General features: G+C 31.9%; 1 protein-coding gene across 1 annotated transcript in view; it reads right to left on the reverse strand.

The window, feature by feature from the left end:
• The window catches only part of LOC129984904 (uncharacterized), a 31,349-nt gene extending 21,166 nt beyond the window's left edge, over window positions 1–10,183 (reverse strand). The window contains exons 1-2 of the mRNA XM_056094857.1: window positions 10,027–10,183; window positions 6,471–6,496 (exon numbers count right to left, since the gene is read on the reverse strand). Coding sequence (XP_055950832.1) covers window positions 6,471–6,496; window positions 10,027–10,183 — 183 coding nt within the window. The remainder of the gene's footprint in view (window positions 1–6,470; window positions 6,497–10,026) is intronic.
• Window positions 10,184–20,410: the final 10,227 nt, after the last annotated feature.

Here is a 20,410-nt window from a genome sequence, read left to right on the forward strand (position 1 = left end):
CACCATTCTGTTGATGTAATATTTATTCATTCATTTTGATGCAAAGCATATGGAAATGATGAAATACATAGAAAAGTTTAAAATAAACTTCTTCATCTAATATTAGATAATGAATCATAAATTGTTGAATGCAATTATCCCATTAAACAATTACTATAGGTTGACAACAATTACAAGTTACTTTTCAACAATTTTACAGGTTGCGGATAAATATCATTGAAAAGGTATAAATGAATATAGAGCGAAATATGAAGGACTCTCTCTCTCTCTTCTTTCTCACATGAAATAATGTTCACTTTTATGTTTCAATTTTTACCTTCTGAAGTTTGTCAAGTGCTATCATTCACATGAAGAAAATAAATTAAACGTTCGAAATACTACAACATTATATAACATTTTATTGAGACTTTTATTGAGATATCATTCATTATATCACGGGCAACGTCTTATGGATTCCATTTGTAACAAAATGTGTTACCCCTTTATATAATTCATTGTATCAAAATCCTAACATATCAACCATCAAAAGTAAATTTTTAGAAATCCGATAATCAATAAATAATCAAACATTTTGTATTAACTTCAAAGTGGAAATCGTCAGCCTTGAGATAAGAGGAATTTTCTGCATTTATATCCCATATTCTCAAAACAGTGCACTATTTGTCAAAAACAAAGATAAGAGGAATTTTGAGCTTTTAGATCCCAGCCTTTTTAAACATTGCAGTATAAGACAAAGTATAAAGGAGGTGTAATAATATTGGCGCTCGAAATCTCATTCTTTACGCTCAGTAAACAAAAACTTATTCAATTAGTAAAAAATCGAAGCTGATAAGAAATACCTCGAGATTCTTTATCGTCTTCATACCTAACACCAAAAATAACGAGAGCACAAATGATGTTGTTGAAGACAAAAACCTTAAAACTTGTGAAGAGGTTTCATTCTTTCTTCTACTTCTTCTTTGTTACCCTCTTCCTCATATAATCTATTTTGTTGATCGTCAAGTTGTAACTTTCTATCTTTTCTTTTGGCTACAAAATATCTCCGAACTTCGAATCTCTAGGAATCCTTGCCAGTTGAATGGGAGTAAGTGGAAAGATTAATTAAGAAGAAAAAAAATATTTTACATACATTACACAAAATAATATCTTTACAAAATACAATAATGAAAAAAGGGAGTGCTCGGTGGGGTATGAATACAAGAATTTTCATGAATTTAATATTTCTTGGAGAAAGGCTTGACTGAGCAAGGACACAAAAATTTATTCAGGATTTCGGTATGGGGAGATCAATTCTTCGTTGTCTTGTAGAATTCTGGGTGTCTTGTTTCCCATGACGTTGATCCACCAGGGTTTGGATCTAGGGAGATCAATTCATAGTTGTCTTGTAGAATTTTGGGCATCTTGTTTCCCATAACGTTGATCCACCAGGGTTTGGATCTAGGGAGATCAATTCATAGTTGTCTTGTAGGATTTTGGGCATCTTGTTTCCCATAACGTTGATCCAACAGATTCGTTCGAGGTCGTGGGTGGGCTTGTTAATATGAAAAGATGTGGTGAGATGACAGTTAGTGACATAATGAAGTGGATCGTACACTTTACCACAGCCTCAATGATCCGATTCTTTAATAGGAAATCGCTTGAAGTAGTACCGGAAAGGGCCATGGCTGGTTTCAGAGATTATATCTAGCCTATTCCAATATGCTGGGTTAAAGGAGACTTTGGGGATAATTTGATAAATGTCTCTGCCAGTTGAGCCATTGTCCCTTTCTTCTTGCCATCACTGTAGGCTCAATTTATTTAATATACTTTTAAGATGACTTCTTAGAGATGGATATTGGACGGCGTTACCTGTAGAAATGGCCTGCTTGGCTAAGGGATCTGCAGACTCGTTGCCGTTACGGTCCAAATGAACATAAGCCCATCTTAATTGAATAGAAGGGTGGCAAAGTAGAATGGATTGAATATTCTATATAATTGGACGGTAACTTGTAACTGAAATTTTTCTTTAATATTTATTTAACAAAAAAGGAAGTTCCTTTCTTTTAATGCCATTCTAAGAATTGAAAATTTTAACTGTATATCGATTGTTTATTCCAAAAATATTAAAATATTGGCTGGGATGAAAGGATGCTTTAAAAAAAAACATTCAAATTCCACTTAATGATTAATCAGTGGAATTACTACCTTGGAATTAGTATTACGAACCTGGGACGAAACCCTAAATGCACCGAGCACTCAAATTTTTATTTTCAGAGCTCCAAACATAATAATCGCGTGATTTTTAGCATAATAATTAAAACGGGTACACATATGTAATTTGTAGGGCATTGAAAAGTACATCGATCTTTGAGGTGAACCCAGGATTTTTACTGGATCTACCGTCTGATCTTTTGCGACTGTTTTTTGCGAATAATCGCAGGCATATTATTAATACAGAATTATCAAAGTATATGCATTTGGGGCATTTTTTCAGTCAATTGTAACCATAATTTGTTGAGGAACAGTCAGAAAATTACGCATGAATCACCATATTAATTATAGTCACAAGATCAAATATACTGATTCGAATTCGGTGCTTATTTTGAATCTATGTGCGATAGAAATAAACATATATATATTTCACCATATGCAAGGGATAAAAACAAAAACGAAAATAGTGATATTTAAACCAAAAATGAAAGGTTCATTTTTACCAAAAATTCCCTAAAAGAATATTTGACATGTTTATATATTAAATCTCTACCTACTCAAACACAGTTTCCTTACTTTGGAAAATTCTATTGAAAACGCTTGGGAATATTGTTTGTTTCTTGTATATTTTTATTAACTAACGTGCATGAACTTAATTCAAAACATCTCCAGAAGAATGAATACTTAACTATGAATGATTCAAGAAAACTGTCATATTTTAAAATATTTTAATTACAATTTTTTTGCAAATTTAAATTATTTCTTATTTTGAAGTATTGCTTCAAATATTTTGAAGTATACTTTTTAAATAAAAGTATCCGAACTCGATCGCAAGCCTTAAAATTTCTTTTTGAAATAAATATACACTGGCGGAAAAAAAAATCCCAACACCAGGAAAGACTTGTGTTAGAAAAACAAAATTTGGTAGGAGTGTTTGTACATCTGAAAGATGACATCGATTCAAATTTCGCTCTTCGAGCATAAGTGTGGCGCTAGTAGCAAATTGCAAATCAGGTTTCCTTTAAATGTATGTTGTACGTGAGCGTTTTATATCTTTGAAATTCGGCGTATTGAGTTAATTTTAGCCAAAAATGCCTTTAAGAAGACGAAGAAACTATTATAAACAGCTCACCGAGTTTGAACGAGGTCGCGTAATAAGACTACGAGAAGGTGGAATTTCTTTCCGAGATAATGCAGAAAAACTTGGCCGGAATTGTGCATCATTGTTGGGAGCAGTGGTCAAGGGATGGTACTGCCTGAAGAAGACCGGGTTCCGGGTGGCCACATGGCACTATTAAGAGGGAAGACCGCCATATTCGACGTACGGCTGTGGCGCATCGTACTGCGTCTACGACAGAAATTCGAGCTGCAGTTGGTACCACAGTGACACAACAAACTAATAGAAAACGGTTACTTCAATGAAAACTCCGAGCCAGGCACCCTGTAGCGTGTATTCCATTGACTCCAAGCCATTGCCATTTAGGACGCCGATGGTATCAAGCCAGAGCTCATTAGAGTACGGAGTGGAGATCTGTTGTGTTTTCTGATGAAAGCAAGTTCTGCCTTGATACCAATGATGGAAATGTATTTGTCTGAAGGTGGCAGGGGAAACGCCTGCAACCAAACTGTCTGCGGGCTAGACACACTGGACCTATACCTGCAATTATGGTCTGGGTAGCAATTTCCTATAATAGCAGGAGCACTCTCGTGGTTATCCCAAACACACCGACTGCAAATTTGTACGTCAGTTTGGTAATTCAATCTGTAGCGCTACCATTCATGAACAGCATTCAAAGGCTAGTTTACGAACAGGATAATGCTCGCCATCATACCGATGTTGTAACGCAACGTGCTCTATAGAGTGTCGACAAGTTATCTTGGCCTGCTAGATTGCCAGATCTGTCTCCAATTGAGCAAGTATGGGATATCATTGGGTGACAACTCCAGCATCATCCACAGTCAGCATTGACAATCACAGTATTAACAGAACAAGTAAAACAGGCATGAAATCCCATACCACAAAGTGACATTCGTCACCTGTATGACACAATGCATGCACGTTTGCAGGCTAACATTCGAAATTCTGGTGGATACACCGGTTATTAATGTGACATTTCATATTTTAAATGCATTTTCTTGAGTTTAAATTAACATGTGACCTTGAAAATTTAATCAATTAAATATGTTAACTAAATAAATGCATTTTCCAAATATCATTATTCTACAATAACTTTTTCTTGGTGTTGGGAGTTTTTTCCGTCAGTGTATAAAGACTGTAAATGAAAAAAGAGGGGAAGGTAAAATGTTTGCAGCCGAATTCTTTAAAAATAAAGCTTTCCAGAAAATCAGTAGATTGAAATTGCGGATTTATATCAAATTTTGCCTGACTACATTTAATAAATCATTGTCTGTATTTCCTTTTTATGTTCCTTCATACCTCTCTACGCATTCGTCTCCCCGTGTAATTTTATCGACTCAAAAAATTAAATAGAGCTTTATTGATCTTTTCTCCTGGAATAAAAACAGAAAAAAAATGTTTCATTTGTATTAGTATTAATAAAAATAAATTAACTTATTCTTTTATATATAAGCCTGCAAATTTAAATAATACTTCTAATTCTCAAACGTAGGTACCTAAAGCTTATTAAACAAGAGTAAGGTGTAGAAAAGCAATTGGAAAATTAAGTTTTATATTTAATTACAAATATTAAAAATTAATACGGTCTTTGCTAAAAATTTCTTTCTTATAAATGATTATTATCAAAGAAAAAATATCCTTTTTATCAATAAATTAATTAATACTAAACACAAAAGATATAATTTATTTTAATCGAAAATCCTCATACGGCAGTATAGATTTCGAATTATAGAAACCCACTGTGATTTAGCATGAACCATGACTGTTCGTAAGAAAACAGCGTAGAAAGTATATCCTACACGCTTCATTTTTTAAAAAAAAGGTTAGATATCACAAATAAAGCAAAATAATTTCGGCCTCTGCTCCATTTACTTGCATTAGAATCGAATCACTCGTCCAAGACTAGCAAAAGAAGAACTTGTTTGAGTTTCAGATCAATAAGGATTCTTCTTCTCCTTGAGCTAGAGTGATTTCTTTTATTGTTTAAAGTCCTTCATTTGTCGCGTCTGTGAACCGGAATTAATACGGAGGCAGACAGAGAAAAATAAATTCAGTCTTCGGGTTTGAATTTGTCTTCTATCATTTTCACTGCAATACGAATTTATGCACAGAAAAGAAAGTTGAAACGTCGAATGCCATTCCAAAGGATAAAAGCTATATTTCTTTGTATTTATGAGAATAAATAATTTCTAAATTAAATGTTTTTAAAGGAGGCACACGATTTTAAAATATGTTGCTTTAGAGATTTAAGGCTTAATCAATCTTTTGGCATGGTTTTATCCCACATACGTTTATTCATTAATTATTTTTATCACAATAAGTGAATATAAAGAACTAAGTAAAGCTGAAATTCAACCTATAATAACTGAAGGTATCAAACCAATTGAAATTTAGCTGATATTGAATGTCTAGCTTAATAATATCAAATCCTAAACAGCATTCTAAAATCCTCCATATTGTTACAGAAATCCTACAGTGGCTAGGTAGTGAATTTCATATATCAGATTGGATAGTAGCAAAAAATGCTTTAATCCACAAAAAAAAAAAAAAAAAAAAAAAACTCAAATCGCAGGAAATAATTATATAATAGAAGCATGCACAAAAACAGCACGAGTAAAAATAAAGAACATTCTAGAAGGCAGATAATCCCGTTTAGATCAAAATAACAATCGGTTTATCAACTCGCAATGCTATTTAATTAAAACAGAGAAATCATCCCTTCCAGATTATGTTGATTTGCCGGCAAAGCTTTGAATTTTACAGAAGAATCTCTAGATCTCCGTTTCTAATAAAGATAAAGCCAAAATGTTTGACTCTATCCAATTCTACTTTTTTGCGGCCAAGCATATTTGGTTATTGATCTGACATTCATTCAGCATCCGTTATAAATTGATGTAAACCTCTATTTCCAACAATGGCACGAACATGGAAGAAAAAATGTATCTGTGCTACAGATTAAAAAATGTATATGTGCTGTATTACAGATTCGTAAAAATAATCCCATATTCTTACGAATCTGTAACACAGCACGTACTTAACATCTTTTGAGCCTTTATAAAGACCCATGGAAGAGAAAACTTTTCATCGGATGAGAAGTGGAAGAATGTGTTCACAAATGGCTTTGTAGATCTTTTTTTCATACATTCGACTTCTTTTCATCAAGCTGGACTAAAAAAAAATTCCAATACGTTAGAAAGAGTTTATAACTGTTAAGGAAAGATATAAACAAAAATTACATTGATAAATAATATTTCAGAAAAATTCATTTATATTTCATTTGTTTTTGTATACATATTGGTTTCCTGCGCTTGGAACTTACAACTGTTCAAATATTTTTGCCTTTTTTTGTCAGATATCGTTTGCACATTTTAATTTCAATAGGCCATTAAAATTAAACAAATATAACCTTATATGTATAATATGAATTTATTTGCTTGTCACATATTAAAACTGGGTCATCTCTGTGCATATTTTATAAGTCGAAAAATATTTTTTCTATTACTTAAAAAATATTTAAAAGGTAAAGCTACACTTAGGAAATCATTTTTCAGCTGATTCATTGTTCTTCTAAATTGAAGCTACAGTGGCTCAAAAAATTGAGAGTACACCTTACTTTTACTTGATAAATCCGACTTTCAATATAAATAACATATTACTAGAAAGTGCAAACATGTTTTTATTTTTACACATAACAAATGGTTTAATTTAAAGCAAAAATAAAGAAAACTCAATCCAAAACTTCTAAATTAAAAAGTTTCAGAAGCATTTTAAATAAACATACGCAGAATTTTGCCTCAAAAAAATGAGAATACACCAATGAAATTCTTGTAATATCTCGCATAGAAAGAACGTGTCAGTATTTAGTTGCATGTCTTTTGACTTTTATAATGGCCTCTAAACGTTGTGGTATCGATTCGACCCACTTTTGGTGGTATCTGTAGATATTTTACCCCATTCTTCTTGCAACACTTCTTTTAAATGGGCTTTGTTTTTATTTTTGTGTTTTTGAACCACTTTTTCGATTGTGGTCCACAGAAATTCAATGGCATTGATGTCGGGGTACTGTGGTGGTGTGTGTAACTGCTGTTTACAATGAAAAAGACGCCATATTTTGACGTTACGTGCATTTTGTTTCGGATCATTGTCTTACTGGAAAATAAAATTTCCATCTAAACCCAAATTTTTGGCCCTTTCCTTTAGATTGCTGCGAAGTATATCCAAGTAAACCATATCGTTTATGATGCAATCTATAAAAATTAAATTTCCTACCCCGGATGAAGCCATGCAACCTCAAATCATGACGGAGTCACCATCATGTTTAACTGAAGGACGTAAGTTTTTTTAATCCAAAGCAATATTAGGCTTTCTCCATACAATACGATGGCTGTCACTGCCAAAAATGTTGAGTTTTCTTTCATTACTAAATATAGCTTTCTTCCAAAGGTGATCTTCAATTGATGAGTTATTGCAAACTTCTAATGCTTTTTCTGAATTTGCAAGCTGATTAACGGTTTCTCTCTAACAATGCGATTTTTATATCCAGCTTGTCTAATGGCATTTCGCACAGTTTCAGCATTTATACTTCTGCCTATGATGTGAAAATTTCTGCAACAAGTTGGATGAACCCTGTGGTCGCAGCAATCTAAAGGAAAGTGTTAAAAGTTTGGGATTAGATGGAAATTCCATTTTCCAGCAGGACAATGACCCCAAACAGAATGCACGTAACGTCAAAATATGGTGTCTCTTTCATTGTAAACAGAAGTTACACACACCACCGCAGTACTCCGACATCAATACCATTGAATATTCGTGGGTCATACTCGAAAAAGCGGTTCAAAAACACAAAATTAGGAACAAAGCCCATTTAAAACAAGTGTTGCAGGAAGAATGGTGTAAAATATCTTCAGATACCACCAAAAATGGGTCGAATCGGTACCATGACGTTTAGAGGCCATTAGTAGAGCTAAGAGACATGCCACTTAATAGTGACACTTTGTTTCTATGCGTGATATTGCAAATATTTCAATAGTGTATTCTCAATTTTTTGTGGCAAAATTCTGCGTATGTTTATTTAAAATGCTTCTGAAACTTTTCAATTTAGAAGTTTGAGTTGATTTTTCTTAACCATTAAAACCAAAATTAAACCATTTGTTATGTATAAAAATAAAAACATGTTTGTACTTCCTGGTAATGTGTTAATTATATTGAAAGTCGGATTTATCAAGTAAAAGTAAGGTGTACTCTCAATTTTTTGAGTCACTGTAGATGTTAAAACTATTTTAGAACTGTTATATATGAAAATAAAATTAAGCGGTGTTTTAATAATTCCTTACATAATAAATTTTAGATACGGATCTTTCCATAAAAATATGATTTTTTTTTTCAAATTAAGCGATAAAACAAACAAACTAAAGGATGAAATTGTTTTTGAAATGCAATGTTAGATCCATGAAATAACGCTTCCTCTTAAATAATAATCTTTTAATAATTTAATTTCTAATTGGTTTTTATGCATAACATTCTAGCGAAAAAAGATTATAAAGAATCTGGTGTATATATTATTTAAAAGAACTTTATTCAATAATTTGAAATTATTTGGAATGGAAGCAAACGTTTTTTTTTTCCCTTCTTGTTCTTGCTGAATAAAAATCATTTTATGAACATTTTCACCAAATATTTAAGGATTGAAATCTGTTTGGGCAAGAATGTCTTAGAATGAACAAATAATTATTTCAATCTATAATAATTATTTCAATCTATAATAACATAACAATAACTATTACAAACTGCATTATAAAAATAATTAAAATGCTCAATTTCGTCCAAAAAATAAAAAAACACTAAAACCACAGTTAGGTTACAAATATTTTTGTATAAATAAAATTATAGATCAAAATATTTTTTATTTTTAAAATTCGCAACTATTCTGAGACCATTTTTATTTATTCTTTCATAATTTAGCAATCAAATTATCTATTCAAGAAAGATGATTAAAAGTTATTCAAATTCTTTATTTTAGAATAAAACAATTTGAATCTTTAATTATCTATCCAATAATATATCAATTTATTTTGCGAAATATCTTTTAACTTTAAACAAAAGCTATTGAAGCTATTATTATTTATTCAAAAGCTATTGAAATATTGAAGCTTAAATGCCTCATTTTAAGGTAATACAATGTTCTATGTAACTCGCAAATGACTCCAAACCTTTTACAAAACTGAAATAAATATTCTATACGAAGAAACTAAGCAGCAGAGAAATTCGTACAACTTTAATTAAAACATGCAAAATGTAGTTTAATATATAAACATTAAGGTAAAATAATCTCCTGTGATGTATATTGTTTAAAGATTTAGTTCCTAAGAACAACACAAACTTGAGTGTGTTAACAGCAATTCCACCTTTGAAGCGAAATGCTGAGAATGTGTTTTAATTATATCTAGTTGTTTCTTTGTACAGCTATTTTTGAAAGTGGAATAATTACTTAAATTATGCTTTTGAGCTGAGTATTTATTATAAAATAACTAATGCTATAAGATTAGGCTTGGATGTAAGAAAATATTTTGATAAATAATACTGTCTTTGAAAAATTTCAGTCAGAAGCTTGAAGATAGCGAAATATCTATAAAAATGAGTAGTATCTACACTCAAGAGCCAAAACATTATGACCACCTGTCAATAACGAGTTGGCCCACCTTTGGCGCGCAACACAGCTTCAACCCGCCTTGGCATGGATGCCACAAGTCCTTGGTAGATGGCCGGAGACAGATTGTACCAAATGTTTAAGCAACGATCACGGAAATCCGAGATATTGCGAATTGGTGGTCTTTGAACTCTGAGCTGCCGTCCCATGTCATCCCAAAGGTGTTCTATCGGATTGTGATCCGGTCAGTTAGGCGGCCAGGACATTAACTGGAATTCAGCATCATGTTCCTGGTACCACGCCAACACAATTTTAGCCTTGTGACACGGGGCGTTGTCCTGTTGGAACATTCCATTTCCAGCTGGAAAAACAGAGGCCATGTAAGGGTGCAACTGGTTCGCAATGATGTTCAGATACCCTGTAGCATTCATGGTATGCTCTACCACAACTACGGGTCCCAGAGACGCCCAAGAGAATGTTCCCCCAAAGCATAATACCGCCACCACTGGTCTGTGTATGACCTACTGTACATTGAGGGAGCAACTGTTCGCCTGGAAGACGACGTATCCTGACACGGCCATCGGCGTGATGCATGACAAACCGTGATTCATCTGACCAGGCAACTCTCTCCCACTGATTCATGGACCAGTCACGATGTTCCCGGGCCCAGCGCAGGCGCAGTTGGCGATGACGCTTGGTCAGCAAAGGCACAGGAGTGGGGCGTTTGCTGCGTAGCTCCATATCCAACAGTGTAAGCTGGACAGTGTGCTCCGATACTATTCTACTTGGCCCTGCATTGTATTGGGCTGTCAGCTGAGCCACTGTCTGGCTCCGGTTTTGCTTCACCATGCGAGACAGTCTCCAACGACCTTTTTCTTTGATAGCGTGTGGACGTACAACACCATGTCGCCTACTGCTGTTTTCACCGTCATTCATCCACTTTGCATAAGTACTAACAACTGTATATCGCGCACAACCCACGAGTCGTGGAGTTTCGGAAATATTTATTCCGAGCTTCGAGTCATTACAATCTGCCCTCTATCAAAGTCGCTTAGATCCGCAGCCTTTCCCATCACACACAGAAGTAAGTGAAAGAATGATTCTTCAGACTCTCCAGCAGCAGTTAAATACCACTTCCACCTGATCACGTGACTTCCACGTCATCCAGGCGAATTCATTGCAAAATATAGGGGTGGTCATAATGTTTTGGCTCTTGAGTGTATTATGGTGTAGATTGACGAAAATCCTAAAAATATGAGAAAAATATATAAAATTATCAAAAAAATTGATGAAAATTATTTACGGGAAATCGTTAGTTAATAATTTTAGTTATTACAATTTCCTCAATCGATCTGTTTTATTAATTTGTTCATCATTTGATCATCATCATTAATTAATTAGACAAATGTAGTTTCTAAGGCACAGGAAGACCATTAGAAATAAAGCTGGAAAGTTCAAAATGTTTTCCATTAATGAGAAATTACAGTTACGGAGGGGGGGGGAGGGTGAAAAAAGTTAAAATATTTTTTTGTGTTTAAAAAAATATGAATCAGAATCAAAAGTTATGAATTATAGTTTTTATCAGTTTTAAATGTTGATACAATTATTAGTCAAACATTATGGTGGGTTATGTCAGAAGTTAATTACTAAAAAATACTAATTTAAAAACAAAAATTCACTTTTTTTTTTTTTTAATTTCAACGAAATTTTTTAATTCCTTTTAAGTACGTGCTACATTAAAGGAAAGAAATAGTAACATTTTCGGATCAATATCTGCATTATTTTTAAAGAAATTCGAACTACGTTTAAAAATACATCTTAGTTGTTGTTGTTGTTTCTCAACTTTGCTAACATATTGAAAGAATTCGTGAATCGAAAGTGACTCTATTCTGAGACCATGTGTTGTTTTCAAATTTCAAATAGTATTAAAACCGCCAATTTTTCTAAAAAAGTAACGAAAGCCGAATTTAAAATTAACATTTTGTTTGAATTATTAAACTTGAGAGCATTTTCCGATGATCAATCCGTTAGTGAACAACACTTTTTAAAAATTTTAGAGAAGCAGACTCTAAAATGTTAGATGAACTTTCATTTTTCAAATTTTTCTCCCAGTTTATTGAAAATCAACCATTATTATATTATTTGAAATCGAAAACGTATATAGAATTGGCCCAAAATTTCTGATTGATAAGAAATTATAACCATTTAGACACTTATTGGAATGACCTTGTTTTTTCAATGATGTCAAAGTTTTTGGAAAATAATATGGATATCAATATGAAAATTATACCAGTTATTTTTTTCTATGAAAGAATTCTAATATATTATCGGAGTTCCAAAACATATATTTGAATGGAGTTCTAAAAATTACATTAATTGTTTTTAATGAAATATATTTTTCTTTATATAATTTACACTTAATTGGAATTTACTCTTCACCTAATGTCCAACAGCTCAACTTACAAGCCAGTTTAATACTCACACTTTTTTATTATTGGACTTTCTCTCATCATAAAGTTTTTCTGAAATAATTATTTTTGCCTTTTTGCATATGCGTCTTATTTCTACCCTAAAATTTTAATTTTAGAAATTGAACATTTTGTAATTATCAAAAAAATTAATGATTGTAATTTATGTAAATAAAATAAATGCATTTACTTTAAATAATTAATATTCTTATGATTTTGTTTAACCTGATGAAACGGTTGGTTAATTATATGGCGAGAGAGAAAAACAAACTACTTTTATGTAGTGACCCCAAACGAATCACGTTGTGATTTTGAAGAGTTGTAAGTCGAAAGCGAAGGAAGATTTTTTAATAATTCAAATATTTTTCTATGGAAATAATTCTAACCGGAGGTGTTCAATATCCAGCTGTTCGATCAATATCTTTAGAGTTAAAAGAATTGCCAAAGCGAAAGGACATTCTCCCTAGAAATAACCATTGCATGGATTTCACGAATTTTTATTCCATATGAATTTTAATGACATCAAAGTAAGCTATCAATGTTCATCTTATTCAGTGATTTTTTTCTAAATTTCATAAACACTTCTTTAATGTTACTATACTATACGTTAACTATTAGGGGAAGAAACAATTTTTATTTCATATGAAACGTTATGATCCCCGGATGCAACATTAAGTGCCGTGCTCTCTCAGCCACTGTTTTTGAAAAAATATTTAAAAGTGAATGAGGAACCTCCTGCTCAACAGCTTGACTGATATCGCCAATTTTAAACGCAAATTAATTTCACCACATTGCAGGCATAAATAACTCATTAAAATGTTCTATCATTGTTACACACTCATAATTTAAAATAGTGCTTTCATTTGTTTATATAAAATGTATTTAAAATAATCTGAACAATGTTAATAATAGTACTGATTAGAAATTTATTTGCTACATACCAGAATTGTTATAAAAAAATTTTAAATACTCAAAGGTGAGAAGTTCCGTTAAAACTCCCGCACATTGGCGCTAGATTCTTATCACTGATGTAATCACTAAAGAAGGTAGGTATCACAAAATTAATTTATTTACGTCACTGAAGAACTAAACCTTATTATATAAAACGATATCACATTATTTTAACCTCATTATATGACGACAGAATATTTTTATAATGATAGAACTTTCACTTTGGTTAATTATACTTCCAAATGGCAAAACTAAGTAGAAAAATTAGAGATATCAGCCCATTTGTTGAGGATAAGGGCTCTGGGAATGTTTTATTTTTCAATAACACTCGAAATGAAAAAATAGATGGTAAAATGAACGTTTGCGTCTTATTTAAGGGTCTTGATAATTTTTATGACTCAAATCTTTTAAATCTATGCAATTGCTATACATGGGGTTAAGGTTTTTCCACCCTAAAGAACGTAAGGTGATGTAGCGTTTGTTTCGATTTCTCTGAAAATAATGACATGACGGCGATCATTAGTAATATCTAAAGTTCATGAGCGTTCATGTGAAATAAAATTTATTAAAATCGCTTTATTGATTATGGTAAGAGATCCGTTATGGATTTTCTTCATGGAAAATGTACAGAAAAACGGTGTTTTAGATACAATTTTGAAAGATAGTGTCTGATAAAAGAGATCAAGTATCCATTGATGACATATCTAAAAATCATAAACTCTTATATGAAAAAAAAAATTGGCGAAATCGAACCGGTGATTGGGACTGGTTCATTGATATTCCTTATTATTTTAAATATTAAGATAGCATTTTTTACGACAAAGCTTTTTAATTTCATTGTCTCTCTCTCTCTCGTTTTTACAAAGGCGTATTCATTTTCACAATTCTGAATTTCAACTCACATCGGTTCCAAACTGATCAGGAGTCAGCTACGCTTGAGGAAAGGAAATGTAAAAACTGCATTAATGAATTTCTTTCATTCATTCGCTTTCTAACGAGCATTTCTTATGTTTCTCAAGTTTCCTACCATTAACAACTTAAAAACGGATAAAAACTAAAACTCAGGATCAATGCCGAAAACTATTTAACAAAATTATTCAAAAGAAAACCCTTTTAAAAGAAATCCCATCTTAACAAATCAGGGGCTTTTCGGGGCTCCTCGCGGGAAAATAGCCAGCCATTAGGTGCGAATTGACCTTTTTAATTACCATGATAAAGGAATAAATTCGAACGAATACTTCAAAGTTCTTTCAAGTGCAGCTTTTGTGTAAGGACAGCACCATTGATAATCGGATTATAAAGATAATTTAGTGGGAGGGACTTTAAGCATGTTCTTAGGGGAGATAATTATAACATTCCTTTCTTCTTCGCCGTGTTTATTACAGGAGCACCTGCTTCTTCAAGTTCCTTTAGTAATACGGAAAAGATAATTTTTTCAAAAAAAAAATATTATTATCAATAATTATGTTGTTCGGTAACACCACTTCTACTCTGATTTGGATGCGTAAATCAAAATTGTTTACAACATTAATATTTATGTTATAAGCATTCTCTCTATATAAACGTGTGTGTGTGTGTGTGTGTGTGTGTGTGTGTGTGTGTGTGTGTGTGTGTGTGTGTGTGTGTGTGTGTGTGTGTGTGTGTGTGTGTGTGTGTGTGTGTGTGTGTGTGTGTGTGTGTGTTTTCTGTATACACACAATTCTATATACACACAAATATGTTTTCAATCTAAACATATATATCCAGAAAATGTGGGAGCTTTCTAGCTTTATATATCTAGCTGATTGGCAACAACAAAATTGAAAAATTCTGTTTTTATTCATTAATTATTCGTATTCATTCCTTTTCTCTGTGGTATTTTTATATGCTCAATGTTTTTCGGTAATTGATTAAAATAAATATAAAAACTTTTCTTTGCGTAAAAGTCCACCAAAGGAGGATGCATTCTCTAACATCTAAAAAGAAAAGCCATAACATGTTTTTATCCTTTAATGTGAAAATGAAATATCAGCTTAAATGTTCATGCCCATATTCCCAAAAAGATGTTTCAAAGGTGTTTATTTTCCGATTAGACATGTGGCCAAAAAAAGGGAACAGACTATTTTTTCTAGGAACGGTCCAAACGCTATTTAAAGTTTGATTAAACTAAACTTTTTCTGTCTAAAGCAAGCGATTTGAAAAAAATAGCAAAATGACTGGTGGAATGTCCAGAAGTTGTATAAAAGTTATTATTGCTGTTATGTGTAAGATCAGAGGTTTTCAACTCGAAAGACTTTCTTTAAGTTATTTTCCATCCAAGAAGAGATTCTGGATGCATTGAATTGATTTTTATTGTCCCGAGTGGGTCAGTTCTGCCAGTTACAGAACCTTCTGCAAATCTTTTAAATAGATTTTAATGCCCTCCAGAGACATTTCGTATAAACATTCTGCCGAAAACTGTTTGGTACTTCGAAATCTTAAAAGACTTTACTACTCGAGATAGATCTAAGGAAGAAAAGGGTTGTTTTTGAAGATTTTTTTCTGCTGCTACTTAAATACTATTGTTGCTACTGCTGATAAATATAAAAACATAAAAATCTAAGTCAATATTTCGGACTTTTAAAAATACCCATATTTTTTCACCATCCATGACTGTCCTTTGTACAGAAAGCTCTATACATATTAATTTAACAAATGAATGTTTGATCCAGTATTTTGATTATTTTCTCATTAATAAAAAAATATTGTAATCGACAAAAAAAAATGTATCATTGTACTTATATGAAATTTTGCATTTCAGATTTCTCTGAATCCTAAATAATGTTTTCTAAATCATTAATGTTTTCATTAGCGTTAATTAAAAAATGTTTTCTAAATCATTTTTCCATCATTTCTAAAATTTATTTTCTTTTATAAATTATCACTAAATTATTTAGTTAAATGATATAATTTTAGTATGAAATTTTTGTATCAAATTTGAGGAGTTTTGTCAAATCTTGATCGAAATCAGATTTGTTAGTTTGTTTTTTATTACGTGTGCACGTGTACACACGAAAATTAAAAAAAAAAAACAGATTAAGTAGATAGATAAAATTTGGTACAATAGTTCATAATCGCAATTGCAGACATGTGTCGAATTTTGGATCAAATCCGTCTGTGAGTCGAACGTTTGTAGAGGTAGCATGGAGGTAGATACATTAATTCAACAACTTAACGACTTCGATAAATGAAATAGGATATGTGGTTTTGTAACCCCTAATATATATCCGTATCTGATATCCAGTTCAAATGGATGAAAAGAATGCATTTAAAATGCATCTTTTTTCCTTCCAAATATTAGATATAAAACCCACCATATTCTACAATTACATGTGAAATTTTGAAAAACTAGAAGTGGTGTGTTCTCACTTTTCTGTCTTACTCCAGTTTCCGATTCGGGCTGTGGTATCGGTCTAAAAATACACTAGGCGATCTTGTTCTTTCTCAAGTTTTGTAATTTTTAAGTAATAGGTATCCAAGGTATATATTTTAAGGAATATATTCAAGTAGGCCGTTTTTTCTGGTTCGTAGATTAATTAAAATATTTCTACAATCAATAGCTATCAAGTCTCATTCCTTAAAAATTTACTACAAAGTAGTTAAAATTGGGTAAGAAAGAATGAAAATATAAGAAGTCAAAAGACAAAACATAATATATATATGACATAATACGGAATTTTAAAACACATACCCTCCAAAAAGAACGCATGTATTGAAATATCCCTTAAAGACAGTCTCCAGCCTCAAAGTCCAAAAGACTTTGAAGCCAGTTTTCTAGTGGATGGAAAATTCTATGCTTTATTTAAACACCTACATAAATGCGTGAGATTAAAGCGATAGAAGAAATTCTCTTTTTGGAGTTCTAATCATAAAACGTGTTCTTTTTTTATGCCTTTTATTAATATTGCTTATTTAGTGATTTGATATCTGCTTTTGTAGTAAATGCCGCAATTACTATTCTTTTCATACATCTCGACTGCCCTTCCGCTGCCCATATTTCACGTTTTTTTTATGCAAAAACATTTTAATTTTCATTGTCCTACGTGATGGGGTTTTCTCGCCATACATTTACTGGAAAATTTATCACAACAATATATGGGTGACAAACTCGGGGATCTTTTAAAAGAAAAATAGAATTTTTCTGTAGCGAAAATTATAAAGACATGTTTTATTTCTTCTATTAGAAATGAAACAACTACCAAAGGACATTCGCTTTTTTTTCAAAAGAACACTAGAAACAGTAGGAAATATTAACTTTAGAAAGAACTCGATTCTATTAAATCATTTGAGATAGTATAGGTAATAACTATTGATTTAAGTATATCTAAGTTCAACATATTCATTCATCTCAGAAAGATTCATTCGGTTCAAATGATTCTTTATAAATACTTTATATAATTACTATTGAAACGTAACATCCTCCTTTAACTTACACATTGTTCGTCCTGAAATAGGTCCACAAATTTTCTACATGAATTTCTCTATTATTCGATGTTCTCTCAATTCTTAATTGGCTCATGAATTAAGCTCTTGTCTTCGGATTTTTTTTTTTCTTTTCTTCCAAAAAGAGTAATTGCTTGCCTTCAGAAGTTTCAAACAGCAATCGTCTTCTGATGCGGAAGCTACTCTGATGAAGTTACTAATTAATAATACGAATACTATTTACTTTCAATTAGCAGTTCGATATTAAAGTTAATGTTTGCCCATAGTATAAGAATGTTGAAACGAAATCTGATTGAAATACTGTATAAACGTTGAAGTAATAATTGAATAGAATGTAAATTATAATGCTTCATTTTGCTGTTAAAAAGTAAACTGTTAATTTGACACACCTTTATATCTTTGCAATTACCTTCATATCTTTCATATATTTGCAAGAAAATTTCGGTGAGACCACAAATGATATATTGAATTAAACTATTTTGACTATATTAACTAGTAATTTAAAAGGCACCTTGTGTGAGATTCCGAATGATTTGATTTAAAAGAACAGGCATTTTAAGAAAAAAAAATAATTGTACTATCGTCTGACAAGGTCTTCTTAAGTTTCATTTCATTCATTTCATTTATTCTGATTTACTTAATGGTGATTATTTAAGATATTTATTAAGTCATTGCGTTATCTTTTTATTTTAAAATTACTGATTAAATTTCATTAAAGATGTAACATTATTTTCATATTTATTGTGGTCTTAGGACCTTTTATTTTTTAGACTAGTAGTTGAAAACTTTCAAATAAATTCAAAAAATAAAAACATGCAAATTTCTTTTACTGAATGATGATTGTTTCGATACATTATTTTCAGTTAGTGCAGTGATAGAATTTATATATTTCTTTAAGAATTTTTAGTCTCACTTGCTTTTAAATTGATAAAATTCATTTCAAACGCTTGATTGTTGTAGAGCCTTCTTTTAAATATATAAAAGTGGAAATTAAATTAGTTCTCCATTTTGTGAATATATTGTGATCATAAAAGTTTGAAGACTAAACAAATTTCTTAGTTACTGACACATTACAAATTAGAAAACATAAATTTTAATAATAGCTTAAAGGCTTACAATATATATATATATATTGTTACGAATCCTTGATGCGGCTTCCCAGCATATTGGGTTGCATAGGAGATCCCAGAGCTTGGCGACAAACTTGGCGACCATTTGGCGACTTGGCGACGAATGTGGCGACTTTAGCGCCAAAATAGATTATACCCAAAACATCGAGAATTTTCCCGTTCCGTCCAGTAGGAACCGAGTTACGCCTCGAACGTTCCTGATTGGTTGAGAGGCTTCTAGCCCCGCCTCCTGACACCTATAAAAGGAGCTGCAGGTGCCGGGGAGTGGTGGTGAATTAAGTCGTGAACCAGAGAAGAGTCGTAGTCGGAAGCGACAGGGAAGAGTCTTCGTGGACCAGTGGAGTCCAAGAGTAGTCGGAATCGACGCTAAGGAACTGGGCTTCCAGAGCTAAGCGGAGTGAAGCTAGTGCTGAACTAAGCTGTGTGCTACTGTCTGCAGTAGAGTCTGTTGTATACTACACGTCTCGGCTGAAGATAATCGTCTTCTGTGCTGTATATAGTTGTCGTCTTTGTGCTGTCCTGTGTGTCTTCGTGTAAATAAACGTCGTTGTTTTATTTTCTACTGCCGCCTGGTGATTGAGCGTTCTTCACACCATATAACTCCCACTATCCAAACGAACCCAGGAAATTTCGTAACAATATAATATAATAAATTATGTAATGTAATATTATGAGCATTTGACTGCGAAAATAAAATAATCGAACAGAAATAAAGTATATTTCCTTTCATGTTAAAAATTTAAGATCATTCCAATAAATTAAAATTATAATAGGTTTTCGATCATGGACGAACTTCTGTGATCAAAAGTTTGATCTAAAAAAATAATAAAATCACAATAATTTGTTTTTATTTTAAATCAAAATATATTTCTAATTATAAATAATCAAATCATATTTCTATGCAAACAACGAGAGTAATTTCTCCAAACATTTTCTGCATATTCCCAAATGATAGATTTACGCTTTCTCGTCGCATAAAAATTATGAATGCCATAGATGGTAAGTTCTTTTTAAACACCAACACATGGCAGCTTATTTTACATATATTGCTGTAGTACGTAGGTAATATTAAACTGCAAAGAATATTTTACAACACGACTAAAAAGTCACGAGATGTAATAAATTGCGTAAAGTGGGAAATAGATTTATAACGGATTCCTAATGCTTGACTGGAATTATCAGATAAATAGTTTGGTTAAGATGTTGCTTTAAAAGATAGGCAGATTCTCGATTCTCTTGGGAATAATGTAGTGGTAACTTTGTCTGGCTTATGGTCCAGTTAACAGGATGTATTTCTTTAGGAAAATACTTTACTTGGCCTAATAATAATTAATTTGTGCAAAACACATTATCCGTGTTATTATATATGATTATCCGTTTATTCAAAAAATTACAAGTTTGATTTAAAGTCCATGTACCAAATTTC

This window comes from Argiope bruennichi, chromosome 9, assembly GCF_947563725.1.
Source record: "Argiope bruennichi chromosome 9, qqArgBrue1.1, whole genome shotgun sequence".
NCBI classification, from domain to species: domain Eukaryota; kingdom Metazoa; phylum Arthropoda; class Arachnida; order Araneae; family Araneidae; genus Argiope; species Argiope bruennichi.